General features: G+C 41.1%; 1 protein-coding gene across 4 annotated transcripts; it reads left to right on the top strand.

Annotated features, from left to right (window-relative positions):
* The first annotated feature begins 29 nt into the window (after positions 1-29).
* Positions 30-27,762, top strand: PTER (phosphotriesterase related). Of its 4 annotated transcripts, XR_014517573.1 has the most exons (6): positions 41-161; positions 13,527-13,975; positions 14,539-14,804; positions 20,451-20,591; positions 24,601-25,194; positions 25,308-27,762. XR_014517573.1 is itself a non-coding variant. In XM_083467562.1 (5 exons), the coding sequence occupies exons 2-5, from the start codon at positions 13,544-13,546 to the stop codon at positions 24,809-24,811; spliced, it is 1,050 nt and encodes a 349-aa protein (XP_083323688.1). In that variant the 5' UTR covers positions 30-161; positions 13,527-13,543; the 3' UTR covers positions 24,812-27,762. The 4 variants fall into 4 exon arrangements, 3 of the variants coding, with proteins under 3 accessions (XP_083323688.1, XP_083323689.1, XP_083323687.1); XM_083467562.1 differs by having other exon boundaries at positions 30-161; positions 24,601-27,762; XM_083467563.1 differs by having other exon boundaries at positions 42-165; positions 24,601-27,762.
* The last annotated feature ends 178 nt before the right edge of the window (positions 27,763-27,940 follow it).

Here is a 27,940-nt window from a genome sequence, read left to right as displayed (position 1 = left end):
CCGCCCTGGTTGGCCCAGGAGAAGGGCGGAGTTCAGGAGGCGGAGAGGCGCGGCGAGACGAGCAGGGCCCTCTTGCTCCGGAGTGAAGTCCACTTCCTTGCGGGGAGGGGAGCTGCGAGGGCGACGGCGGCAGCAGCAGCAGCAGAGAGTGACCCGGGACGGTGGGTGAGCCTGGAGAAAAAGGAGTGAAGAATAAGTTTCTTTAGGGGCCTTGCGAGACCCACCCGCGCTAACAAGGCGGGAAGTTTAGGGCGCCGCTTTTGTCAGTCTCGCCTGCTTTGTTTGGTAGGTTCTCGGCTCCCTCCCCGCCCAGGGTTTAATAAAAGGGCGCGAAACCCGGCTGAAGGGTCCCCGGCCCCGCTGCTCGATTCTCTTTGCATGCAACTAGTCCCCTCGGATATATTTGCGGGGTTGAGGCCTTTCATTGCCACTAGCTTAGTGGCGGTGAGCGCAGGGATCTCTTCGTGGCTTTCCTCATCGTGGTGGACTTTGGGTCGTACTTTCCCCCTCTTTTTTAAAACCTAATCTGGAATTGCAGACCCTAGTCACCACTGAGATTCTTGTTAGTTTGTTATGAACCTGCAGTCGTCATAAACTGCTGTTAAGATATTGTAAGAATCTGGATTACTGTATCAAAGTCCTTTGTGCATGTTCCTCAAAAGCACTAATTAGAATTTATGCTGTAACCCACGGTAACAGGATTGGTGTGTGTGTGTGTGTGTGTGTGTGTGTGTATAAAAGTGTAAACTTTTATCATTTTACTAGTCCTGCCCCCCCCCCAAAGTAATTAAAGCATGCAACTGATGAAAATGTAGTCATCGAAATGTGGGTGACTATAAGTGATTATTTGCCAAGCGGTCCCTGCTCCTGCCAACCTAGCAGTTCGAAAGCACGTCAAAGTGCAAGTAGATAAATAGGTACCACTCCGGCGGGAAGGTAAACGGCGTTTCCGTGCACTGCTCTGGTTCGCCAGAAGCAGCTTAGTCATTCTGGCCAAATGACCCGGAAGCTGTACACCGGTTCCCTCGGCCAGTAAAGCGAGATGAGTGCCGCAACCCCAGAGTCAGCCACGACTGGACCTAATGGTCAGGGGTCCCTTTACCTTTACCTAATTCACAGTGGAGTAAGAAAGTAAGTAGTATTGTTGTGCCCAAGTGGTGGAGGCAGACCCAGCTCCAGGTTTTTGTCCCTACCTACTTATTTCTACTGTCCTTCCCTTTCTCCCTATGGCTGTCCTCGTTCTTTCTTCATGGACCATCTTGCATGCTTTCTCTTGCATGCCGCCCACTCGTGTGGTTCTCTTCCTCCACCTTTCACTCAGTCCTTTTATGCTCGTCTGCCTCAGCTATTCCCCCCAGTTGTGTTGCCTGCCAGCGGCATTTGGAAGCCACTGGGGCTGCTGCAGCCACCCCACTTTCTTGCCAGCTGAGGCTCCTGGGTTCCCTGCCAGGGCAGATCTGCTGCTTCACAGCCCCTGCAGGTGATGAACCAGTGCTGAGACCCACAGCAGCCTTTCATTGTCCCCATTATCTGTTCAGGCTTTGGGATTGTCCAGAGCAGCAGACTATTTACTGGACATGATGAGTTAGGGTAATGCTTGAAGTTGAACATAGCTGGGATTTGACAAACTAGCTGTCACTGGCTATAGCCCCATGGTTTGCCTGGAATAGATGACTGCCTTTCTGTCCTGGAAAGCGATGACGTTGGTAGGATAGGCAGGGTTTTCGCAGAATACAAGATCTGGTAGCTGAATTATGGACACACTCTGAGTCACATGAAGATGAATGGTAGTGTAATGAACAAAGCTGCTTGCTATTATTAATGATTTTGTAAGTACTCGTATGTCAACAACAGGTTTTGCGTCAGGACCAAATGCTTCTGTTCTAGCTAGCACTTCTTCAGTTTCAGCCACCATGAGAGTCGGAGGTGCAGATAAATGGAAAAGCTACAACCTTGACTCCTTGATTGAATGCTGCCCTTGTGGATAACATTGGAAAACAGGTGCCCTGACTAGACTAGATATCTACCATTGTCATCTTTTTGTATATAGATAACGTGGCCCGTAAAATCGATATCCTATGACATAAGATTAAGAGCTGTTCTGATGTCATGCTGTCTTTCCTGGGAGTGCTTTGGGAAGAATTTCTCTTAGAATACTATTATGGAAAGCATTATGTTGGAACTGGAAAACCAGTATTATTACCATCATTTTAATGTTTCCTATGAGTATTCCATGCAAGTTATTCTAAAAATGTTTGTCTGTAAAGGCCCTGAGACCTCCAGAATTCGAGGGAAGTTTGAACCAGTTGATTGCTGTGCCTGTTGTCTAGAATAGGAGGGAAGCAACAATGAGAGCTGAAGGACAGAAGCAAAACATATTGGGTTTGTTGGACAGTCTGTAATTAAAATATACTGTGCACAAATGTGTGCCTGAAGAAAATTAATAATGCTAAAGTGTTTAATGTTGTCATAGATCCTAAAACTAATGCTGAAGGGCCTCTTAGCAATAACTGCTGACCCCAGCCAGTAAGTTGGCAGGGTGGTGGTATGCAGCCCAACAGTAGCTGGCCTTGATGTTGTCTGTGCCTCCCTCCCTCCCTCCCTCCCTCCCTCTCTTCCTCCTCACAGTGCTGGACAGATGGTGTCTTTGCAAAATTGATTCCATGCTCTCACCTGATTCTCAGCCCGAGGAGCAATAACAGAGGTGGCTGTGGAAGGTGCAGTGAGCAGAACGATTCTTGTCACTCCTCAGAGAAGGAAGAGATGTGGTTGTGGCAAGGGACTCCCATCAGAGGGGGACAGAGGCAACAGTGTTTGGAGGAATGTTTCATTGTTTCAGTTGTCTCTACATGAATGCACAGAGAATGGGAAGCAAGCAAGAAGAACTTGCATTCCTGAAACCTGGTGGGATGATAGTCATGAATGGGATGTAGAAACGGAGAGGTACAACGTGTTCCAAAGGAACAGATCAAACAGGAACAGGCAGTTCCTTTTCTTTCACCTTGATTCTCCCTACAGCTTTTGTGATCCTTTTCGATTTTCTGCCCTAAGCTGTTGTCTGATCACTGCTTTCAAGAGATTAAGTCTGCAATCCTCAACAAGCCCCACTGAACACAGTGTGGGACTTACTTCTGAGTAAACAAACAAGATTGCACTATGTGGCTATGCTTCAGGGATGGTGGAAGCAAAACCTGTGATCTGGACTTTTGTGTTTTCCTGTCAAGTGGTGTTGTATTAAACAGGCTATATAAATGTCAATTGTTATTATTAATCTCTTTCCTACATTAGAAGATTTAATGGACATACTGTTTTCCGTAGTGACACCATTGTCACAATCACTTCTGCTGTTTTAATTAGAGGTGGCAACAGTGGCAGTCAGATGTTTAATTACATTTTGTAAAGGTGACTAGAATTAACTCATAAAATTAGCGGCTAATGCAGCGCACACAAAGTTGACCGCTTCTGACCATAGTTAGGAAGAAGAAAATAGTGGTCACAAAGTCCATTAGAGAAGAAAAATCCAGGATGAGTGCTGTGCTAGAGAGGAAAATGGAATAAGAAGCCATTTGAAGGAACTGAATCAATTTGTTTCATTATCTGATTCAGTGCAGATCTTCTGGCTGGCTCTTAATTTTTTCAAATGACTCCATGTTTGGAAACCTAACATGCTGTCCCAAATAGTATTGCCTACAGGAATTAAATATTAAACCACAAGCAAATAATTCATTGTTCAAATTGTACTATCTCAGTCCGGCTAAGAATTCAGAGAAAAGTTTCTAACTTATCTTAGGAGGAAATAAATTTGTGCCATCTTGATTTCTATAGCCAAATATATTTTCACTCTGAGTGTTACCATTTCTTTGCTACTTCTGGTTCATTTGGTTGTTAAATGGATGCAGTCCTGCTAAAGAGAACCTTCAAGTACTCTGGCTAAACCAGATATGGGACTCATTGTCTCTCTTCCCAGTCAAAAGGAACTCTGCAGTGTTTGAGAGAGTGAAATGTTTCAGTTTATGACAAAGCGTGAAATGTGATATATCTCTTCGCAGCTGGTGTCCTTTCTGCCATTCCACTGCAATCCTACAAAAACTTGGGAGGATTGTAGGATTGAGTTCCCTTGAACTCAGTGGGACTTGCATTTGAGTAGATATGTTTAGCCTACTTTCTGCTGAATATTACTCCAGAATTGCACAGCTTGTGACTTAAATCAAGCCAAATATAATCTAACAAATAGGATGCAGAAGAAGGAATTTCAGTTGTAGCTTAGTCTATCTGCTGAAAATACCCTCTTGTCTACAACTATTAGAGTTGCAGGAGTCCTGTCTTTGGTATCTAGAACATCCTACCAATATCCCCCTTGTTTTTGCAGTCCCAGCAAAAAAGGGAGTTATTTAATTTACTATAAGGGAGATGAGAACATAGGAAGCTGCATATAATGAGGAAGACCGATTTTCCAACTAGCTCAATGCCGTTAACTCTGATTTCCAATGGCTCTCTGGGTTTTCAGATCGGAATCTTTCCCAACCCTACCTGGAGATGCAAGAAATTGAACCTGGCACTTTCTGCAGGTTCTGTACCATTCGGTTTCAGCCTTTCCTCTGCTTAGAACGACTTTGGATTTAGGGAAACTCTCTGATAAGGTTATGTCCCTGTGGCTCAGAATAAATAGAAACAGCAAGCCATGTTGTTGTTTTGCAACCTTTATAGTTGTTGTTGTTGTTGTTTTGCAACCTTTATAGAAATCTCTGGAAAGAATTGCTTGATCCAGTAATCATTTTGTATCCTAGAAGGATATGTGTACTTTATATTTTCCCCAACCTTTCTTTCTGATACAAATAAGTTTATTACAGAAACTGTAGCAAAATTCCTCTTGAGAGCAAGAAAGATGCAAGCTACATCTGCATCCAAATAAATGTAACAACTTCGTCTTACCCATCAATAGATTTTTTGATCCTGTATCTCATTTGTGCATGTTAACAGTTGCAGAAGTTTTATTTGGAGGTCTGTTGGCTGCTTGAATAAATGTGTTGACAGGTTGACTTTACCCCATTTCGGGGGCTCCATTTGGGTTTGTTTAATGTGATGAGCATTTTGCTCATTCACATGCCACTCAAAAGTTCCTACTTGACCCCCTTCCCTTCTCCTGGCTGTGCTGTGGCAGGAGCAACAAACCACAAACTTTGACTTGTTGATGTCATCCAATTGCAGCTTGTGGTTTGTTTGGTGGGGGAGCCTGGGTTTGGGCATCATGACAAGGCTTGTAGTTTGGTCATGGTGCGGTTCTGGCAGGAGTAAGAAGCAGGGAGTTCTGAGAAGGCCTGCAGATTTGGATTGGCTTTAAGGAGAGACAGAGAGAAACTAGAACTATGGGAGTACAGGCAGCCCCCTACTTATGCGGAGGTTACTTTCTGAACCTCTGTGAGCATAAGTGAAATCACGTAAAGTAGAGAGCACCCCACTTTAATAGGGATGGTGTGCAGGGAGAAGAGAGAGAGAAGCTCACTTGCTGCTGGGGCTGCTGTCTGGAAGTTGCTCAGGGCCACTGCTCAGCCTGTCCCAAGTCTTCCCTCGCTCAGGCCACTGCCTGGCATGCCTTCCCTCACTGCAGAGCAGCCCAGTATGCCTTCCCTTGCTCACTTCCAAGCAGCAGCCCCAAGTGAAATAACACCTGAATGTCTGTCTGTCTATCTGTCTAATGATGACCTGCTTAAACATGGTTGCACACAAGTGGAATGTGTATAAGTGCGGGGGTGCTGCTGCTGAAAAACAGAGTGGCATTAAGTAAGGAGCTCTAATTGACAGCACCATCCTATATATGCCTGCACACAAGAAAATCTCACTGAATTCAGTGGGGCTTACTCCCAGGCAAGTAGCTATAGGGTTGCAGTCCTAATCTTACAAGGGACACAGTTTCTGTTCCCCACCCTCACCCCCTACCTGAGCAAGTTGGCCTTAAAAAAAAAAAAAGGATATTTGGGGTTTTATTAAAACAGGTTTCTGGATGAATACTTACCTATTCTATTGCATGCTTGCTTTCTTTTTTAAAAAAAATGGTGTGGGTGTGTAGACTTAAGCAATACTTCCTCTATCCCTTACATTGTTTTAAAAAGATTTTATTTGACAGTGAATGTCCCACATCACCTCAGCAGTGGGGAGCATGTGTTTTGTTGGCTTGCCTCTAAAACAGCAAATAGTCTTACTTATTGGGGGGGGGCGGGGGACGTATTATCCTTCAGCAACACTCTCCCAGCATTAGGATGAAACCATAATCATGCAATTGCTCCAGAATTTTGCTAGTGGGGTTGTACTTCTGCTAGTTAAGCTGCTGCCCATGGTACTTTAAAAAAATATAATGTCTCCATGAGCTCGCAGGTCCTTGTTTTGTTTGAACTTAAAGTATTTTAAAATGAAGCAATTTTAAAATTAAGCAATTTCTCGCAATATGACTTTCCCATTCCACAGTTTGCATTTCACTGCTTTTCACACCTTTCCTAACATACTGATATGTACAGTAAAGTTCTACTGTGAAATTTCTTCGAGTCATTTCAGTTTTTTGCAGGTCTTATTAAATGTCAGTGACAGAGCGCCATGCCTGCCATTAAAGTATTTACTGCTGTCTCTAAGAAATAACAGTTCTAAACCAAGATACAATACTTTGCATAGACATGCTTTTTGCACGACTATGTAAATAACTCTGTGAAAGTACCGGGGGTGGTGGTGGTGGGGCGGGATTGAGGACAACTCATCTTTCCAAAAGAGCAAGCTGCAATTATCTCTCCACCCCATAGAAGGCAACAAATAGCTACTGGGACATGCCTGTACTGAGCATTTTGGGTCATAGCAATCTGGATTTAGCATTGTTGTTCTGCATCGCATTTACAATAAAATGCATTTTTAATATGCCACTATAGAGAGCCTGGACTAACAGCATTAAAATGCGCTTGCCAAGCTGAAATGACTGCAGAGACTGTGTGTGCGATTATTATAGTACAGCAATAAGAGATTACTATAGGAAATTAACCTAGGGAGTGTACTCCTTACAAAAGTATTATAATGACTCGGTGCTGATATTCACACTACTCCACTGGCACAAACCTTATTTGGTAGAGAGATGTTTGCGCTGCTATAATAATTTGAGGAACCATTCTAATCTCATTGGAAATTAATACCCCTGTTTGAAAATAAAAAGTACTGTCACCTAAGTGTTTTGCCTGTGGGCATGGTTCTGGATTATATTTATAATTGATTGTTAAACTATGGTGACTGATCAATTGTTTGTGGTGTGCTTTCAGGTTGATTCTGTCTGTGGGGTTTTCTAGATCAGAGTGTTAACTTGCCAAATTAGTCTTGTCGGATGAATCTAGCAAAGAATACCAGCTTCTCTTCTTCCTTTGCTGCTAACTATGTAGGGCCTACATATTTAGAGCAGCTTCATGGGAATAGAAAGGAATATAGCTTCAATTTCAAAATCTTTTAGTAGCCTCCTATGTGGCGGCTGGAACATAAGAAAATGTGATCTGCAAAGAACTATCTAGCCAGAAGAGAAGTGTTAGAAACTGAGATATAGAAGCAAATGGCTCCTTAAAACAAGGTTGCAGTTTCCAAAACAGAATATGCAATTGTCATTTTGAGGCAAGACTTTTATTTTTCAAATGATGGACAGGCTGCGGTTGATTATCAGTTAAATGTCTGGCTAGTTCAGATGACAACCTTGAGCTAAGTTAAGAAGTTTGAGAACTGAAAGAAGAAAGGTTGCTTTATCCAGGGACTGTCCACATGTATATTAGCCTATTCCAACCTCCTTTTCTTAATGGTGACACGAATATTCTTCACAACCGTGAGCGGGACAGTGGGGTGGGGTAAGCGAATACAAGCTGCAACCATTCACTGTTATGTTGTTCACTGCTCCTGCTGAGACTGTACAGAGAAAGCATTTTGGTTCCTGAAATCCTTTCTGATTGTACAGATAAAATATAGCTGATAGAAATCTACAGGTTGTGGCGTTAGTGTGAGAAAACAGTCAAGATCCAGTGTTCCCCAGGCATGAATCTCCAGGTGGTGGTGATGTCAGGTGCCATCTTAGTGCCTAGGCATCTTCATGTGGTTGCAAGTGGCTGATAGCCAGGTGCAAAATGTGCCTGACGTCCGCCTAATTTCAAACACTGTAGAAGAGTGGTCTGCAGTGCAATCGAGTTTAAAAAAACACTGGAATAGACTGATCTATGACAGGTTGGTCAGAACAAATGGATCATTCTTTGGGGGCAGTAGTTTGGATTATATGTCCTTTTGTTCCCTTCCAAATCTATGCTTCTACATTTTTATCCAGTAACGTACACAATCAAGCTTTGTGCCAAGAGGAAGTTGGATGTGCTTGCATCAGTATTCTTAAGTTACCTTACATACAATTTCTCATGTTCAAGTATGACTCTCTTGACAAAAAAGGAACGTGAGTATTGGCTTAGGGTCAGGTTTTTTTGATCCCTTATCTGCTGTGTACGTGTTTAATTATAGGAAAAATCCATAGGAAGCTCAATGGAATTTTGGGTCATGTCAGAACTACAGAATGTGTGTGTGGAGGTTTCACACTTGGGCTGATTCATATGTTATGTTCAGCTACTGATATTTGCATTTGACAGTATGTGCAAGTAAACAACCCACAAAGATGGTGCAACATATGAGAAACGGTGCATATGTAATGATGCAAACTTGACTTCTGAAGCAGGATGAGATCCAGTGGCAGAAATCAGTGCTCAAGGCAAATTGCGGAAGTTCTTGCACATGAGTTAAGCTGTTTACTCAAGACATACAAGCGCCCACCAGTTGCTAGAAGTACTGTGAATCTCCCAAACCGAAATAGTGGGGCAGCTGTTGACTTCATTGTTACAGAAAACTAGATGAAAAACACACACACCTTGGTGGTTAAAATGTTTTTGTGCTGTGTAGTTTTATCAGAGATGAAAAGGAGCCATGCAGAATAAGTTATGTTGAGCTCAGCGTATTGTTCAAATCTAATTAACTCCCCAGTTTGTTTAAAAATGAGAACATCTCTTTTAAGTGACGAAAGCCAGTTGTGTTATGCAATCACATTAACCTTTCTTTCCTTCTTTGCCTTGACTGTAAGCATGGGTAGGATCACTGAATTTTCACCAGAACTACAGCCTGCTCTAACAGAATGTTAGCTCCCATCAAAAGTAGTCAATTAATAGCCAGGGCAGACAGCTCAAATTTAATCAGAATGTACAGGAGATGTATTTTGCTTTTGATGCTTTGCACTAGAGAAATCCCCTTGGAAATCTTGTTGATTGTAAGCACTGTTTGTGACCTAACTTCTCTCTGCTCCTGGACCCAGGAATCTGCGCTAGCAAAGCAATATTTCTTTACCTTCAATAAACAAATCAGTACTTTGACCCACATATTGCAAGGGAGACAGAAGCTTAAATCCCTTGAGAAAGGGTTGAAGGAGTGTGCATGTTTAGCAACAGAAGGGCTGATTAATAGTAGCCATCTTCAAATATTTGTTTCTGTTGCTCCAGAGGATAGGGCCTAAACAAGTGTGTTCAAATTACAAGAAAGGAAATTTCCACCAGGCATTAGGAAGAACTTTCTGGTGACGTTCGCTGTTCAGCAATGAACAGATTGCCTCCGAAGAAGGTGATAGACTCTACTTTGTTAGACATTTTAAAGCAAAGGTTGGAAGGCTACCCATATTAGGAATGGTGTAGCAACAGATTCCCTTCCTTGGCAGTGATTTGGACTAGAGCACCTTTTGAGACGGGACACAGGTGGTGCTGTGGGTTAATCCACAGAGCCTAGGGCTTGCTGATCAGAAGGTCGGCAGTTCGAATCCCCGTTGCCCAGTCTCTGCTCCTGCCAACCTAGCAGTTCAAAAGCACATCAGAGTGCAAGTAGATAAATAGGTACTGCTCCAGCAGGAAGGTAAACTGCGTTTCTGTGCGCTGCTCTGGTTCGCCAGAAGCGGCTTAGTCATGCTGGCCACATGACCTGGAAGCTGTACACCGGCTCCCTCGGCCAATAAAGCGAGATGAGTGCCGCAACCCCAGAGTCGGCCACGACTGGACCTAATGGTCAGGTGTCCCTTTACCTTTACCTTTTGAGAGCCCTTCCAATTAAGACTCCAATCCCTTTTTCATTCTATCCTCCAGTGATATTTTCCTTTAGAAGAGGACAGGCACATCTGCCCTTTCATTCCCAAGAAAAGCATTCCCCCCCCCCCCGACATAGATAAGCCATGCAGTATTGTATGATTCTATGCAAGAGATAAATGCAGTGGCAAATCGGCAGGTGTTCTTTGTGCATGAGGTGAGGTTTCGCAGAAAACAGCTGAACCATTCACTGTCTGCTGGGTGACATGGACTCCGTTTGCTTATTTGCTGGTGCTTTATATTTATAGTGGTACACTGTGGGTAGGTCATCCTATGGCATTATGGAAGGGTGCCAATTTGATGCTTTGCTTCTCCGCAGCCCTAAAAATGGGCCTGCTGGAGAAACGAGCCTCTTGGGCTCTTTGCCCTCTTGACTCCAGCTTATCTGTTGCATTCTCAGAGGGAAGGGGAACCACAGACTATCTGCTTGGAGGGCTTTTTACCAGTAACAAACCAATGTTTATGGTATTATGCGCTAAAAGGCAGACAGGAAAGGCTTCTGTTTAATCAATAATGTATGCTCCAGTTAGTCTTATCCTCTGGACATCATTAAACATGTATTTTGTTTCATAACTGATGATTTTGGCTGACTGGAGTTTATAACTAGATATCCTCAAGCCTTTGCATCTACCATCAGGCAGATCTGAATTGAGCTAGGCAGTCAGCTATGTTTAGTGTTAATGTGGAAAGTAAACTTAAAAATAAGTGAGAGTTGGGAGTTAATTATAAATAGTAGAAGTGGAGGGTATGCAAGAACAGACCTCATGCCTCTGAACACAGTCAGACAGCAGCAGCAGCAAGGTTTGATGTTTAAATGTTGTAGCCCACTGTGGAGGAGCTTTACTAGTAAGCTTAGAAACGTTGTGTATTAAAAATCAAATTAAACCACACTACATTTTGTTTAAATGGTAAGGAAATGTACGTTCAAGGTTTACTTAATAATGTTAATTGGCAATGGAGCAGTATCATATAATAAATGCGCTCCATTAAACAGATCCACCATAATGTCGCACCAGCTTGGAAAGATTTCCTTGGTATACAGCACTGATTCTTAGGCTTGCAGTCCGACTCTGATTACAGTGGTACCCCAGGTTACATACACTTCAGGTTACATACGCTTCAGGTTACAGACTCCGCTAATCCAGAAATAGTGCTTCAGGTTAAGAACTTTGCTTCAGGATGAGAACAGAAATCGTGCTCCAGTGGCACGGCAGCAGTGGGAAGCCCCATTAGCTAAAGTGGTGCTTCAGGTTAAGAACAGTTTCAGGTTAAGTACGGACCTCTGGAACGAATTAAGTACTTAACCTGAGGTACCACTGTATTTAGGAATAAGTTGCATGGCACTTGGTGGGACCTACTTACAATTAAACATGTGGGATCAGGCTCTTAGTGATAAATGATATTTGGGAGACAAAGTGAAAGAACCAGGCAATTACCAACTTTTTTTGGCTTATGGCTGAGAAAGCCAATGACATTAACCGTTGATAGGGAGTACTGAATTAACGGACGTTGCTGTTTATTTAATTATTTAAGCCCTTGACTTTTTAGAACTCTGGAATAAATTGCAATAATGTTTTCCTTTAAATCCATTATTAATTCTGCGATATGTTTCATTTCTAATGAAAAGAAGATCCACCTTTGGTGCTAAGGAAGCCTTGATATGCATCTGTCAGAAAGGTTTGTGCAAGTTCAACAAATCTGCATACAGACATTTGTTTTGCATAATTTATGGTGCTTCCATGATACGCACTAGTATCCATAACTCAGTTGTGTCCTAAAAGCAACAGCATCTGTCTTGGAAAAGTCTGCTGCACTGAAGCCTCTCTGTAAGTTCATACTCTCCTTAATTATTCCTATCTAAATTTTTTTTTCTGAGTTGCACAGATTTTCTTTCTCATCCTTGATGACAGCTTGCCTAACACAATTGATGTATTTCCCCCCCTTCACTTAGAAATGCAAGGTCTCTAATGCTCTGGCATCCTTTTCTGTATTCCCAATCTCTTTTCTTGCGGTTGCATTCCCACTTGGGTAGTCCTGCTGTTGCAAGGCCAACTACTTAGGCTTTACTGAATCTTTAAGGACTTGTGGTTCACTTGATTGTACAATAGCAGTTCAGTGTGAGCCTCCCATAGGGCTTTGAATCGAAGCAAGAAAAATGTAACTAAAATTCTGGAGAAAAGCCAGTATTTCATCCTCACGATTTCTAAACACCCCCCCTCCCGGTCAGCACTATACACTGGTTGTTTTCATGCTCTAGCAAGAGCGAAGATGTTAAGATTGCTTCGTATTTTTCTCCTCTCCCTTGTACCACAGAAACAGCCAGCAAGTACTTTCAGTATCAGGACAGAGGTATAGGCAATAATTTAAAAGGAATTCGCCTTACCTAGATTCACTTATTTTATCAGCTATTCTCTGTACCGATGTCTTGCTTGTGCTTCACTATCCCCAAAGTACCCCAAAGCCTGACAAACTATTCTGAAACTGTGTTTGGGACTATAAAGCTACAGACTTGGAGGTGGGTAGGGAGAGGAAGTCCATATATACAGACTTAGTAATGTTTGAACTGACTGCAAAACAAAAAGGCTCGTCATCCAGTTTTGGTGGCAAGTCCTCACTAAAAGCCTTGAGTTTTGCTTTGACTCATCAGTGTGCATTAGTTTGTACACTGATAAAAAGATTTGGCCAGCATTATAACTACATTACATAGATTGAATGACTCTTTTAAGAATGTTTAGTAAGTATCTTCAGATGGAAGGACAAGCTATGCCAGCCAATCTTGAGTTTCTTCTAAAGTATCCTTGTTCATTTTGTGTAGCCTGCTCTCTCTCTTTTTAAAGGATTTCTTTTATTGAAAGATTTTCATAGACATTCATACAACATCTCTGTCCTCAGTTCATAGAGTCCTTTCTATAGGTCAGCTACATTTGGTGTGAGACACTGCTGTCATAGACATCAAAAATGGCAAACCCATACCAACACCAGAAATATAAGACAAATTAGGGGACACCCAAATACCTTGGCTGACCCATCACCAACAGCGCACCTTCTTAATAACCCAACAGTAAAAACAGCAGCAACTACTAGGCCTCTGACCACCTTTGAAAAACTTCTCCTGACATCAGAGGGACACAGCAAGGGGATGGTATCCACAATATACAAAATATTGCTCCAAGGCCTTACAAAATCCCTCACCACAATCAAAGATTACGAAATAAACCCTACCCAATGGTCTAAACTGTGGTCTAAACCACCCTTCTCAGCCAAAAGAAGGGAACTCACATCGAAACTAGTTTAGTCTGCTTTTTGATGCATGGAGCAAAATTGGTGTAAGGGTCTTTAACATCTTTCTATCTATTTTCCTAGAATACACCTTTTTTAAGATGCCTTCGCTGAAGGGTAAAGTCCAGACTGTTTTGGGCCTTGTAGCGCCTAGCCAGCTTGGCTACACGATGACCCACGAGCACTTGACAATGGATTACACTTGCTGTTACTACCCACCTCCTTCAGGCCAAGAAGCACTCTCTGAAACATCCATTGAGATGAAGAACTTGTTTTGGCTGAAACAGAATCCCTACAGCCACAAAGAGAACCTCCTCCTGCATCAAGAAACAAGTGCTGTGAAGGAAGAACTGCTGCAGTTCAAAGCTGCAGGTGGTGGGACCATAGTGGAAAATACAACCACAGGGATAAGGAGAGACATGAAGACCCTAAAGCAGCTTGCGGAAGAAACTGGTGTCCATATTATTGCTGGTGCTGGCTTTTATGTGGGTGCCACTCATTCTCCTGAAACACGAGCGATGTCTGTGGAGCAGGTGGGTCTCAAAACGTGCTGAAAGTTGGGCGCTCTTATTGGCAACCTCTGAATACCTCAAGATATGTTGTTTGCCTTTAACATAATTAAAATAGGAAGCCTTGAAATTGGCAATTAGGTGTGTGTGTGTGTGTGTGTGTGTGTGTGTGTGTGCATAATGCACTGGGTTGGATACAGAGGAATTCACCTCTATGGTAGAAGAGCTTTTCTTGACAAGGCAAGATCCTTTCATGAGAAAATGAACTGAAAACCAGTGGGTTTGCTGCTGTTATCACAGTGCATCCTGCAATCTCATGCACAGTATCTTAGGATGCATGTGTGAGCAAAGTTTCTGTTGCCCACACCCTTTGGTGATGGTTTGCCATTTTTCAATGCCATCCTTGGTGAGGTGTGTCTATTGACTTTCAGGAGAAATATAAAAACATTCCCGCTCACTCAGGCATTTGAAGGCCGAAAGATACTGACCATGGCAACCTTGAAATTAGGAACGACATTGTTTTACTTAAGTTTTGATACTATGCAGCACAGAGAGTTTTAACTTAAAAGAATGTTTATTTTCTACAGCTGACAGAGGTTATAGTTAATGAAATTCTCAATGGAGCTGATGGAACCAACATAAAGTGTGGGGTCATAGGAGAAGTTGGCTGCTCGTGGCCTCTGACAGAAAGTGAAAACAAAGTACTACAAGCAACGGCACATGCTCAGTCACAGCTTGGCTGCCCTGTCATCATCCACCCTGGCAGGAATAGTGATTCACCTTTCCAGATCATTCGAATTTTGCAGGAAGCTGGAGCTGATACCTCAAAAACCGTCATGTCTCACATGGACAGGTAAATGGGCCACTCTGGTGTTGGATTGTTTGTAAATATTTCTGCTTCTAGACCAGAGGTTGCCAACCTGGTTCCTACTGCCCACTAGTGGGCGTTTCAGGATTCTAGGTGGGCGGTAGGGGGTTCTATGGCACAAGCTGAATATTCTTTCCATCGAGCACTGGTGGGTGATAAGGAAATTTTACCATCAAGAAAGATGCATTCGTGGGCGGTGGGTATAAAAAGGTTGACTGCCCCTGTTCTGGACAGTGGAACTTTTAAGAAACCCACAGCAGGTTGAACCTAATCAGGTTTTATCAGTGTTCTGATACTTCATTACAGCAAGCATTGTAACAGTTCCAGCATTTGCAGTACTCAAAATATGGCAATTGCAGGGAATACTTTAATGCAGATACATACCATACTGCCAGACTGAAACTCTAGTGAAGTTGGTGACAATCGTCAAAGTGGCTTGTATGTGCAAAACTGCTTAGACCTGCTGACATCTACAAATCTTTAATTCCAAAATGCCGGCAGTCTAAATGGTTTGTAGATCTCAGTGCTCATTAGAATAAGAGTGTCTGTTCATGTTGGGGAGTCGCTCCTTGAGCACCTAAATAAATCATCACATTTTCAAAGTCTGCTTTGCGTTTATCAAGACCCATTTATGTCAGAGAAACGTTCAGCACCATAACTAAGATATTGTGCTGAGATACAACACTTATAACAGTGTTTGAACTACAGTGGTACCTCGGGTTCAGTACTTAATTCGTTCCAGAGGTCCGTTCTTAACCTGAAACTGTTCTTAACCTGAAGCACCACTTTAGCTAATGGGGCCTCCTGCTGCTGCCATGCCGCTGGAGCACTATTTCTGTTCTCATCCTGAAGCAAAGTTCTTAACCCAAGGTACTATTTCTGGGTTAGCGGCGTCTGTAACCTGAAGCATATGTAACCTGAAGTGTATGTAACCCAAGGTACCACTGTATATGAAGTTGCACAACCCCCTTCAAAACTTATTAGAACATCAATGTCATATCACTGTCACTTCTCCAACTTCATTGGGTAATCCCTGTCTGGCTCTTAAACCTCTTTAGTTGCTGCTGCCCCCCCCCCCCCCCCCCAGCTTTGCACACTCCCAGCACTTACTGCTAACTCCTCACATTCACAGGCGTACATTCAGTGACGCTCCTCCCTTTGGACTCCTGTGTTGTCCTTTCTCTCTTTAGTGCAAATAGAGGTTCTTCAAATGGGGTATTCTGCTAAGTTTTTATCAGAACAGACCTGTTTATTTAATGGTACTAACTTAATGTCCATGAATATACCTGTAGTTTTAGGTAAATGCCACCTATCGTTTGAATTGGTTGCATTTTGTCAGCTAGCTCGTATAAAGTGGTACACCAAGACCCTCTGCAGTTTTCAGATAGTCCGCAAATAGAAGCTTGAGAACTGCGGGTATGGATGGTGCTGAGCTTTTCGCACCAAAGGTTTGATTCTGTGTAAGATGAGCTTCCCATGTTCCTAACTGGTAGCTGGTTCAACCTGCTGCATAAAGGCCATCTGCCTTCCCCTCCAGTACGTGGCAACACTTGGCATGGACACATTGGAGAACTATGTATCTGCAGATCAGATAGCTTTAAATAGCCTGGCTCTCTTCCCTGAGTTATCTGTTGCAGGATAAGAATGGATCTTCCGCTTTCTCCAGACTATGTTGCAAAAACAACAACCCCAAACCGCAACAATTCTACACATCCTTAAATAGCTACATCACATCGCTTGAATCCTCTCCTGCTACAACTGCAAGATGTTACTGCTACCTCTGTAAACAAAAGTCACAGAACGTCCATGGAGAGCAAAGTAGTGGATGCTTCACGCCTTCAGTTAAAAAAACATGATCTGTCCTGCTAAGCCACATTTATATGACCTTGTGTGGTTGATGATTAGTTGGCAGATGACCATGTATTGATTAGCATTGCTGAAGGCTGGAAGCTATTTGTAGTCATATGACTTATCATTGAATTGTTGTGAGTGCTCTATAGCACACTATGTAAAATGATTTTCCCTGATCATACATGTATAATTTAAATGTGCTTTACATGAAACACAATGTATGTTACTACCTACATTTCCACTCATGCTTAGGCATTTATGAGAAAACGGAAGCCTAAATGATTTTTTTAAAAAAATAAAACACAAACTCTCTTCCAGATTGCAACTACTTTCTTGTCTGATTGCCTAGAATTAATTCTTGATTGCTTCAGGTAACCATGCCGGTTGCTATTGACAGGCTTAATTTAAATAAATCCCCAACTCTTTTAATATATATTCACACCTATACCTAGAAAAGCATATTCCTATGAACGTGATTTTAAAATTATAATAATACAAAATATTGCCACGGTACTACAGCGTATAAGTACATTTACATAGCAATTTTGGCTTCTAGTGTTGAGCTGTAAATGAAAGCCATACTACTTGCACACTACTTTGAAAGTCCATTGGATAAGAATCTCTGGTCCTATGTAAACTGTGATTATTATTATTTTTAAACAAGATTTTTATTATTAATTACAGTTGGCAATGAGTGTCCTGCTGGTGCCAGTTGTGTTTGAACAAGAGCTTTCTCTCACTCGTTCCATCTGTTCCTTCTACTTAATCCTGCTGTTAAGTCACAATATTGAATTTGTGACATCAGTCATTTCCATAGCGACAGACTATGATGCAACCGAATTAAATGTTAATGGCTTTGTGGCATTAAGCAGAAGGAGCACCAAGGTAATGTAGGTGAGAATGATTCTTTTGAGTTTCACCCATACAGTATTTTTGTATTTCAACATCTACATGCAGCCGCTGGGAGAGATCATCAGGGGGTTTGGGCTGGGTGTTCATCAATATGCAGATGATACCCAGCTCTACCTTTATTTCAAATCAGAACCAGTGTCTACCCGGACACTGAGGTCCAGCACCGAGGGCCTTCTGGCGGTTCCCTCACTGCGAGAAGCCAAGTTACAGGGAACCAGGCAGAGGGCCTTCTCGGTAGTGGCGCCCTCCCTGTGGAACGCCCTCCCACCAGATGTCAAAGGGAATAACAACTACCAGACTTTTAGAAGACATCTGAAGGCAGCCCTGTTTAGGGAAGCTTTTAATGTTTGATGTATCATAGTATTTTAATATTCTTTTGGAAGCCGCCCAGAGTGGCTGGGGAAACCCAGCCAGATGGGCGGGGCATAAATAATAAATTATTATTATTATTATTATTATAGTTTGACAACACCCCACATCCAACACTTCATGGAGGGCAAAGGGCAAACCCTCCTTGTTTCCGCTCTGTCCGTTGCCAACATTTATGCCAAATATACGCAGTAAGTTATTGGCAATATATATACAGTGGTACCTCGGGTTACATACGCTTCAGGTTACATACGCTTCAGGTTACAGACTCCGCTAATGCAGAAATAGTACCTCGGGTTAAGAACTTTGCTTCAGGATGAGAACAGAAATCGTGCTTTGGCGGTGCAGCGGCAGCAGGAGGCCCCATTAGCTAAAGTGGTGCTTCAGGTTAAAAAAAGTTTCAGGTTAAGAACAGACCTCCGGAACGAATTAAGTACTTAACCCGAGGTACCACTGTGTGTGTGTGTGTGTGTGTGTGTGTGTGTGTGTACGTACTTCTTGACATCACCTCAAGGTTTCATTAACCAGAAGGACAGGAAACAAAATATAACTACCATATGTTAGAAATGTACCCCCCATTTTTCAAAGGGGGTTTCCTTAGGTGGAGAAACCTCCTTCTGACTTCTTGGTGTAGATGTATCAGAAGAATTTAAAGATAAATTTCAGACAGGGAAACTGAAGGAAAATGCAAATGAGGCAATATCTGTCCTCGGTGATCTGCGGTAGTCCACCTTTATTAATTGGTGGACAACTTTGTTCACAAATAATTAAAGAAAAGCATGAGTTGAAATACATAATTATTTATTAAACATGTTTAAATATAACATATTACTTGTATGGCTTTTCCCCAATGAAATATAAATAGCTTTGTTTCTAGGTTTGTTAGGAGGTATCTGCTTATTTTATGGAGATATTGATTGCTTTTATCACCTTAGGCTAAAATAAGCACAACTGGAAACCTGGGGTATGCATATGTTCTTTTTAACAAGCTTTCTGAATCTGGACTATTGCTAGCAATGCAGGCTATGTGAAACTTCACTTGCCCACAAACCTTCAGAAATGCCACCACTTTTTTTTTAATGTCTTGAAGAAGACCAATCTAGTCTCTGGAATTAGGTCTGGAATATCTTTAAAATTTATTAGCAACTTCCTCCCCAAGGTTGCCCAGGAATTCTAAGGGGGAGGGGAGAATCAGTGCAGTTTTGAAAGATTCAGTCCACCTTCTTGATTCAAAATGGCATCCAGCTGGATTCAAATATTGACTAAAATCTGCTCCTTGATCATGCAAAATTTAGGTCTGATGTTTTAAGAGCTGTCCAAATGCAGAGTGAAAAAACAACTTTACACAATATATATAGTAGAGGATTTGGGGTGTGTTCTTATTCCTGAACGAAAAACCATTAAAGGCGGTTATAGGTTGCTATTTTTAACCTAGAAATATTGTGTGGCATTCAGCTAAGTTTTACTCAGAGCAGACACACTGTGATTGCATAAGAAGAGATTGCTGGATCAGGCCGGTGGCCCATTTAGTCCACTATCCTGTTCTGACAGTGGCCAACCAAATTAATGGACCTAACTTAGTCCTGTAGATTAATTTTAGCTTAGTTGAATACTACTGATAGACTCTGCTTCTTGTTTGAGAGACTGTACATTTTGTTTCTCTCCATTTTTGTTTTTAAACATATTGACATAGAATTCCACAACAAAGTCTATCCCTTCCAATAGTTCACAAAATGGAAAGATAAAATGTAATTTAATACAGTCCACTGTTTTGATAGGTATAAGGATAAATATGTTGTAGCTTGAAATGTTTTCAAATTTCAAGGCTTGGTGACAAATTAAACAAGGTTGTAATTCTACCTGAGACCTATGGGTTATGTATATGAATCCTTAAAAAAAAAGTTTTATCAGCAAAATGTTATGGTGGTGACGAGACTGGAAATACTCTGAACCAACATAAAATAGGAATATGGGGAGAAAGTTCAAGAAGTTAATTTTATTTTAAGAAGTGTTTACAATTTCTTTGCTAATTGACTTTACACCATAAATGCTGCTGAAGAGTAAAAAATAAGTAAGAAATCAAACTATGATGACTAGCTAGTCTGTTGAAACCTGTATGTGTCAAAAAATACCGTAATAATATTTGTAAGAATATCTGGGGTCAGAAACTCTGCAGTTATGTAATGTAGGCTGCAATTCTATTTACCTGGGAGTAAATCCCATTGAACTCAACGGGACTTACATCAGAGCAGACATACAGCACCCTTTAAAAGAGGCCCAGTGGATATAGAGTACACATGTTCCACGGGGCCTCTTTTAAAAGACTCACCCTGTATATGCTGGATTGTGCTGTGAAGCTGACTTCTAATGAATGAATCTGTTATGAATGAATATTTGCTGTGTTTGAAGGCTATTGTCAAATGAGGTTAAATGATTCAAATCAGCTATGAGAGAGAATTGCATTGAGCAAGTTTATAGTGTATACTGTGATTTGTACAGGACTATATTTGATGAGAAGAAACTGTTGGAGTTTGCTGAGCTTGGATGCTACTTAGAGTATGACCTCTTTGGAACAGAATTCATTTTGTACCAAATGAATCCTGATATTGATATGCCAAGTGACAATGAAAGAATTTTAAGGTATGTATTGCAATGTACAGACATGAAAACTTCTGCTGAAGATAGCAATGTTGTTAGTGTCCAGGTTTTTGAAAGTACCACAAACTGAACCTGTGTGTAAGTTGCACTAGCATGGCATTTCAATGTGCCTGCCTTCCATGTATAGCTATTCTATTTAGTTTAACGTCTTAAATCACAAAGGTCCAGGGCAGACATAATACACAGTCGCTAAGCATGGTTAAGAAATAAGAAGTGGAGAGCCCGTCCTCATTCCTTTTGCATTAAAATTTATCCTTCTCTTTCCCTGAGATCTTTCACCATAGACCAAACCAGGTGTTACAGCAGCACAATATTTATGTTCTGTAATTTCAATAGCTTGTAGCAGTGATAGAGCCATTTAAATATTCACCCAGTGCTTTTCCAGCTGCATTGGCTCCCTGTAGAGTACAGGGTCAGATTTAAGGTGCTGGTTTTGACCTTTAAAGCCCTTAATGGCCTAGGACCCTCATACCTATGGGACCGCCTCTCCTGGCATGCCCCACGGAGGACCTTAAGGTCCATATATAGCAACACCCTAGAGGTCCCGGGCCCTAAGGAAGTTAGATTAGCCTCAACCAGAGCCAGGGCCTTCTCAACACTGGCTCCAGCCTGGTGGGATGCTCTGTCTCTTGAGACCAGGGCCCTGCAGGATCTGATCTCTTTCCACAGGGCCTGTAAGACAGAGTTGTTCCACCTGGCCATTGGCTTAGAATCAGTTTGATTCCCTCCCCCTCTTTCTTTTTCCTTTCTCCTCCTATGAAGAGATTGCACCCTAATGTTTTAGTGTTGTATTTTAATCTTTTAAATTGTATTTTAATCAACTTGTTTTTATTATTGGTTGTTAGCCGCCCTGAGCCCAGTCTTGGCTGGGGAGGGTGGGGTATAAATAAAAAAATAATTATTATTATTTATTATTAAAGCACAGCTGTGGCATAAAGGGGGAATTCAAACTTCTGAGACCAGAAGTCCAGCCCCAACAGGAGACAATATATGGGGAGAAAGCATCTATAGGGGAAGGGTTCATCCAGAAGATATACCCTGTTTGATAAGAAATTGGCACAACCAGCATTGTAACAGAGGTTGTGACTCTCTTAAGCTTCCATTTTGACTTCATGGTTAAGGGTTAATGCCAGGCATAGGCAAACTCGGCCCTCCAGATGTTTTGGGACTACAACTCCCATCATTCCTGACCACTGGTCCTGTTAGCTAGGGATGATGGGAGTTGTAGTCCCAAAACATCTGGAGGGCCGAGTTTGCCTATGCCTGGTTAACGCTAATCAAGATCTTCCTTAACTATAGTTAGCAAATCAGCTTCAAAACTTGCTTATGATGAGTGAGCTTTAATCATGGTTAAGGTGACCACAGTCACAATCCTGAGTCCTGCTTAAGGCTGTACATGGAAGTGCAGGCAAAATGAGTGCAGAAGCAGAGGGAATGTGCAGTCCTGCAGCCCCCTCCTGATCTGCTAACCAGGGTTAGAAAACGGGATTCGTACATCTGCAGTAGACCTTAATGTAGGAAGTCTGTTCCCCTCCCCTATGCTTACCTATCAATACTAAATTCACAACGTTACAAAAAGCAAAGCATATCAAGATGGAACAAGAACAAACGTTTCCACAGAAGTTTCAACACAAAAGAAATACTGACACTCTGGCTGTTGACACATATTACTTACTATTTGGTTGTTAATACAAACCAGCTTCTTTTTAGCTCTTATGTGTATGAAGACGCTGCTAAAAAAGCATGATTGCTCATCACAGAATAATAACACATTGCTTAAAATCCTGCCGCTCTCATTAGAAAATAAGTTAAGCTAGGTATACCGAGTTAAATTAACACACTGTGAAGTTGCTCCTAAAACCTCTGCTTCTTGACTAATCTGGAGCCAATTTTGTGATGAATGAAAGCGCTCCTTGGACAGATACGACTGGAAGTTATGCAGGTAGAAAGGCTATTATTATCAGTAATGCTTTTGCTATTGATTGTGGCAACAGTTCACAATACACCTCACCATGACAATTCCCTCATAATTCCTTCCCGAAACTGGCATTGAACAAAAGTAGCAGTAGGTTTTTATAGGGAGACAAGATTGCCTTTCACCCAGAACGATTTGCGCATTTATGCTAGAGATGCCATTAAACTTCTTTTTGTGCATTCAGTTTATTGTTGGTGAGCATGCTAGGAAAACTGGCAGGCTACTATTAATTCATAGTCAGCTCATGTTTGACTTGTATTCATCATAGTCATACAAATCAAGCTGACCTCTGTGTCTGGTTGTATAAACACGGGAGAGGGAAAGGTATTTTTCAGACTTCACTCATGTTCAGTTCCACTAACGCTGAATAAAAGATTTGTAAATATCCAGATTTGCATGTGCATCTTTAAATATGTCCCTTGAGACAGCATAGGATTGTATAGAGATTTTTTTTTGGGGGGGGTGTCTTACGATAACTTCTCAACATTTTATTATTGGAAATTATTACTGAAATATTCAAAAGTATAGTTATGTTATGGTGAGCTTGGAGAGCAATTATGTGGAAAGAAAGTTGTTTTCTTTTAAAATCATTGCTGGCTTGCTTATTTATTAATCTGTCAATTCAAGGATGTTTGAGGTGGGTGAAGCGATTATGCTCTCATAATACTGCATTCATAATAATATATTGCTGCTTATTAGCTCAGATGTGGCTACAGCAATCATGTAAAGCTCAGCCTCACTGATAATAGCAACATAGGCAACTCTTAATGCTTGTGATCAGATAATCTCGATTCATTCCACTATGATTACAGTGTTCATAATAACGAATAACCACCCATGTCCAACTACAGAATTCTGCTCTCTGGACTGTGCTGACCCATCAGTATTTCTGAATTACACCTGTTTTGCTAGTAGAACATTCAAAGCACGGTGCTAATAAGAGATCCAGCTCTGTCATCTCATACACAGGATTTCAGGAAGCAAACTTTCTCATGTGAATAAGCCCTTGGCTGACTAGGTCTTGTTGCTTCATCACACCTGTATTTGGTCATAGGTTTATGTAGTCAGATCTAAGAGAGAATACTCTTGGATGCCTATTCTTTATATATTTCATGCATTGAGAGTGTGCAGAGTTCTGTTTGCTGGTATCTTGTGCATGGAATCGCCAAACCTCAGCCTTCATTCACAGGCATTGTAGGATTTCCGGGAGGTGGGTGGTGGCTGTCTGTGTTGCATTGCATTTCATCTTCAGTTTTCCTAGCTGTTAGACAACTTCCCTCCCCATTCAGCTGCCAGCCCTCAAATGCATACTTCTCCTTTTGTCTAGATGTTTCCCAGCCAAACTGATTTTTCACTTCCCTCACAGAAGCTGCATTATTTGAAAGCATTCTATAACGCGGATAAATATTCCATTATGTCACAACAACTCTGCCAATAGCTGGTGCCTAGGCAGGCAATTACCAAAGTGTTGGGCGAGTATCATTTTCAGCCAATTTATAGGCATAGCAGCTGTGTTTGCATATCATGCTAAACTATAGTTTAGCACAACTAGCAGGGACAAGCCATGGCAAGCCTTTGGATTGTGCAGTCTCCCTGTTCCTCCTCCCATGGAACCAGGACGAGGAGTTCAGAAGCTACTGCTTCCACTTTTGATTTTCTACAGCTTGCCATGTCATCTGCCATGTCCCTTGGACCCCAGACCTGTAGCCCATCTTAAACTGTGGTAAGTTTCAGACAAGCCACTTTCAGTAATGTTGGGCTGAAGACTGCTTATTTGAAACTGATCACAGTTGTTGGTCCAAATGATATGACAAACAGCAGATAAGCAAAAACAGAACCAAACTTCCTCCTCAGGAAGGAGGGAAATGTTAGTTTATTACATTTCTTTTAAAACACACAAGAATAGGTCATTTAATTTAAAATAGTGTGAGTCCGCACCTGATAATTATTTCTGCATTACTATCAGATTAACATGAACTATACATTGACAGATGTGTATTGTCTGTATTTTTGCAGGGTTCAGATGTTGATTGATGAAGGCTACGAAGACAGAGTTTTGCTTGCTCATGACGTGCACACAAAAAATAGGTTGAAGAAATATGGGGGTCATGGATATTCTCACATACTTGAAAACATAGTACCAAAAATGTTAATCAGAGGCATATCGCAAGAAAAGATTGATAAGCTATTGGTAGGAAATCCCAGGCGATGGCTGACTTTTGAGTAGGGAGTTCTAAGTATTGCTGTGGCTTGATTTGCTTCTGTGAAACTGGAAATTTGAAACCTAAATTCTTTGAAGAAAACTAAAGTCCTACAAATCTGGCATCTTAAGAGTAGGATAAGCCATAGTGTACCTACTGTTTGTGTCCAGGTCCCTTCAGATACAGGGAGTGGGGGCAGTTACACAGCTTTGCTAAAGGGCAATTTTTATCTGTAATAAGTGTTTGCTTGGCAAGTATGGTAGAATTGTATAACTGTTCCACATACTATTTCTAAAATCACCATAAAACTGCTTAAAGCTGCTGGGATGCCTTCATGCAGTGCTTTTAGCGGATACTCGCAACAGCCTTGAGAACAGCATCATGCTGTGCAAGGGCCTAGACTGATGGAGTAATTATGATGGCTTCTGCGGACTCATTCCGGAGTTGGGCCCAAGCACCATAGCTAGAACATTTACGCATAATCCTAGCTGGGATCATCCAAACCCCAGCTGCATGCCTAAGGCACTTCTGCACAGGCACAGGAAATTCCTCTTTTTTATTTTCAACTTCACTCTGATGTGTCAGGTGACACCTGAAAATAGGAGTGGGGAACCTGTTACCCTCCAGATGCTGGACTGCAATGCCCATCATTCCTGACCACTGGCCAGATGCTAACTGGGATTGCTGGGAGTGGAGTCCTAATAATATAAGGATGGGTACAGGTTCCCCATCCCTGTTTCAGTGCCATTGATCTGCAGGAGACCTGCTATTAGAGAAGGGAGGAACCGTGAGTAAAAGCAGAAATACAATAATACTTTTGCCAGCTTTCCATGAAACATACATCAAAGTCAGCTGCCCAGTATATTTGTATTCCTGATATTTATGGTCAAAACACTTTAACCCCTGTGCCTCCTTTGGCCTTCCCTTTTAATATTTTCTGTGAATGCTACTTTGAATTGAAATTTAAAAATAAAGCAAAGCAATATGACTGGGGCTCTAAGAAAATATAGAGGTTGCATTTTTAAAAAACGTGGGTCTTTTGAAGATGATGTAATGGCTGTATTACTTTAGGAATTTTCTATGCATGTGTATTCAGACATTCAGGATTTACTCCCAGGTAAAGCACTTGTGGTTTCAGGATTTCCACTTAAAAGCACAATCTTTATCCATTTAGTTTAATGGAGCATGCTCCCAAGTAGGTGTGCCTAGGGTTATTTTTGGCTGAAATTACCTCCCTCCAAAATGATTTTTTTCCTAATACTGATGCTCCTATTAAGTATCCATATGCTCTTTATTTAATGATTAGTTTTTACAAAATAATGTTCAAAATTTAAAAATGTTCACAATGTATAATTACATATTGAGAATATCTTTAAATAGCATTTTAAGGGCTGGATTGCAAAACCATATCAGGGTGAATAAAAGCATTTAAAAGCCTCCAATACACACTAGCCTCAATTGAATGCACTTCAATCTCATTGAAAATCAGCAGCCACAGGCACACAGAATGAGGTGTCCTTGCTTTGATTTCAACAGGTTTAAATGTGCTCATTTCTGCATCAGCTATTGGTCCATGGACTCAGGTGATCCAAACTTTTGTTTTTCTTCTAACCCCTCCCCCCCCAACATTTATGATGTATTTTATAAACAAAGCGGTTGAGCAAGATTCCACTTTTAGAAATGCTTGTGTCACAAATTATTGTGGAGACAATGCCCAAAATCAAAATATGTAATAACAATAACGAACTAATGTAACAAAGCTTATAATTTACAAATCAGTTTGTCAAGATATGATTTAAAAGAGAAGTTTGCCTTTTATTGTTTCTGTGGTTCTAACCAAAGAAAAATGCTGATTTTGCTAAAGAAAGTGTTATATCTGTTTAAAATGACAGTCTAGTGATCTAATGTCATTTATTATATTTCCAAGCATGCACAGCACTTGATATCCTGTGGCAATAAATTTCTTGTAATATTTCATATTGGCTGTGCATGTCTAGTTATAGGCCACATTTGAGTGAACTGCATAGAAAAAGGGATGGCACATTTGTAGTGGAAACATTATTCTGCATTTCCAAAAAAAGCAGCACTCTCTACTGCATCCAGAGTTGCAATGGAAGCTTCTCTCCAGGGGGTGGGGGTGGGGAATAGCCCCTCTGCATAGGTGAATCTGCTCCTTCATGACTTTTGTCTTGCTTGAAACACGCTATTTGACAATGGGGAAAATCTCCAATGCTTTGCGGTCAACTGATGTATACCAAGTGTACTCTCCATCAAATCAATTGTGAAATCAGTAGATGGAAGTCAGATGTATTTTTCATCAAAGCAGAAACACTCAGTTCATATATGCTTACATTAAAATGAAATAAAAAATTACTGCATCAACTCACAAACAATCATTAGGATAATTTAATCAGAATCGGCTAATCTAGTGAAAAGTACTCTTATTTTGAGAGAAGAATATGTGCTGTTGGATACATATTTTGCTATATATAAATAGCATAGTGGAGCATCATGAATCTGAATGCCTTCCAAAGAGGGAGAAGAGAATGGAATAATGACATAATTCCAAAGTTCCTTTTGGAGAATAGATCTACCTTTTTAATATCTGATTTACAAACATTTAAAAAATAAGACTACATTATGAAATAAGGGAATGATATTTTGGAAACTTGAACATACTTTCAAATGGAAGTTGAGCTTTCATGGTTTCTGTTAATGGGCTTGTGCTGTTATTTCTCTTTAGAAGCAAAATATTAAAATAAGTTCATTTACGCAAGCTCCATATTTGCAACGTGTTGATCCTAAAACCATTATACCCAGAGTTAACTGCAACTAGGTTTGGGTGGAAATTACTTGCATGTAAATGCATTTAGGAGTGAATACAACAAGCAATTAGGAAAGCATTTCAAAGGTGGACTTGAACAGTCCAATTTAGAGTTCCCCATATAATTTCTGCTTTCAATTGTTTAGTGGGTTTTTTTTTAAAAAAAAACCTGTCAGATGCATTAATTGTGTCAAATGGTTTTTCATGGAAGTGCAACTGAAAAGTCTCTTGAACCTCTTGACATAACAAAAATAGGTTTAAAGTAAACAATGTTTTTTTTGTTTCACATTTGAGAATATCTCCTTTTGCATAATTTATTACTTTTAATAAT

The sequence above is a fragment of the Podarcis liolepis genome (assembly GCF_965112155.1).
Source record: "Podarcis liolepis genome assembly, chromosome: 12".
In the NCBI taxonomy this organism is placed as follows: Eukaryota; Metazoa; Chordata; class Lepidosauria; order Squamata; family Lacertidae; genus Podarcis; species Podarcis liolepis.
The sequence above is the reverse complement of the archived record's forward strand: the minus strand, read 5'-3'. Positions and strand labels throughout refer to the sequence as shown.

What these genes read in the sequence shown, in the direction of transcription:
- PTER (XM_083467562.1), top strand. Translation starts at nt 13,544, where the DNA reads ATGCCTTCGCTGAAGGGTAAAGTCCAGACTGTTTTGGGCCTTGTAGCG. An exon ending in GAGCGATGTCTGTGGAGCAG is followed by an intron (nt 13,976 to 14,538) that starts GTGGGTCTCAAA and finishes TATTTTCTACAG; the next exon opens with CTGACAGAGGTTATAGTTAA. An exon ending in GTCATGTCTCACATGGACAG is followed by an intron (nt 14,805 to 20,450) that starts GTAAATGGGCCA and finishes TGATTTGTACAG; the next exon opens with GACTATATTTGATGAGAAGA.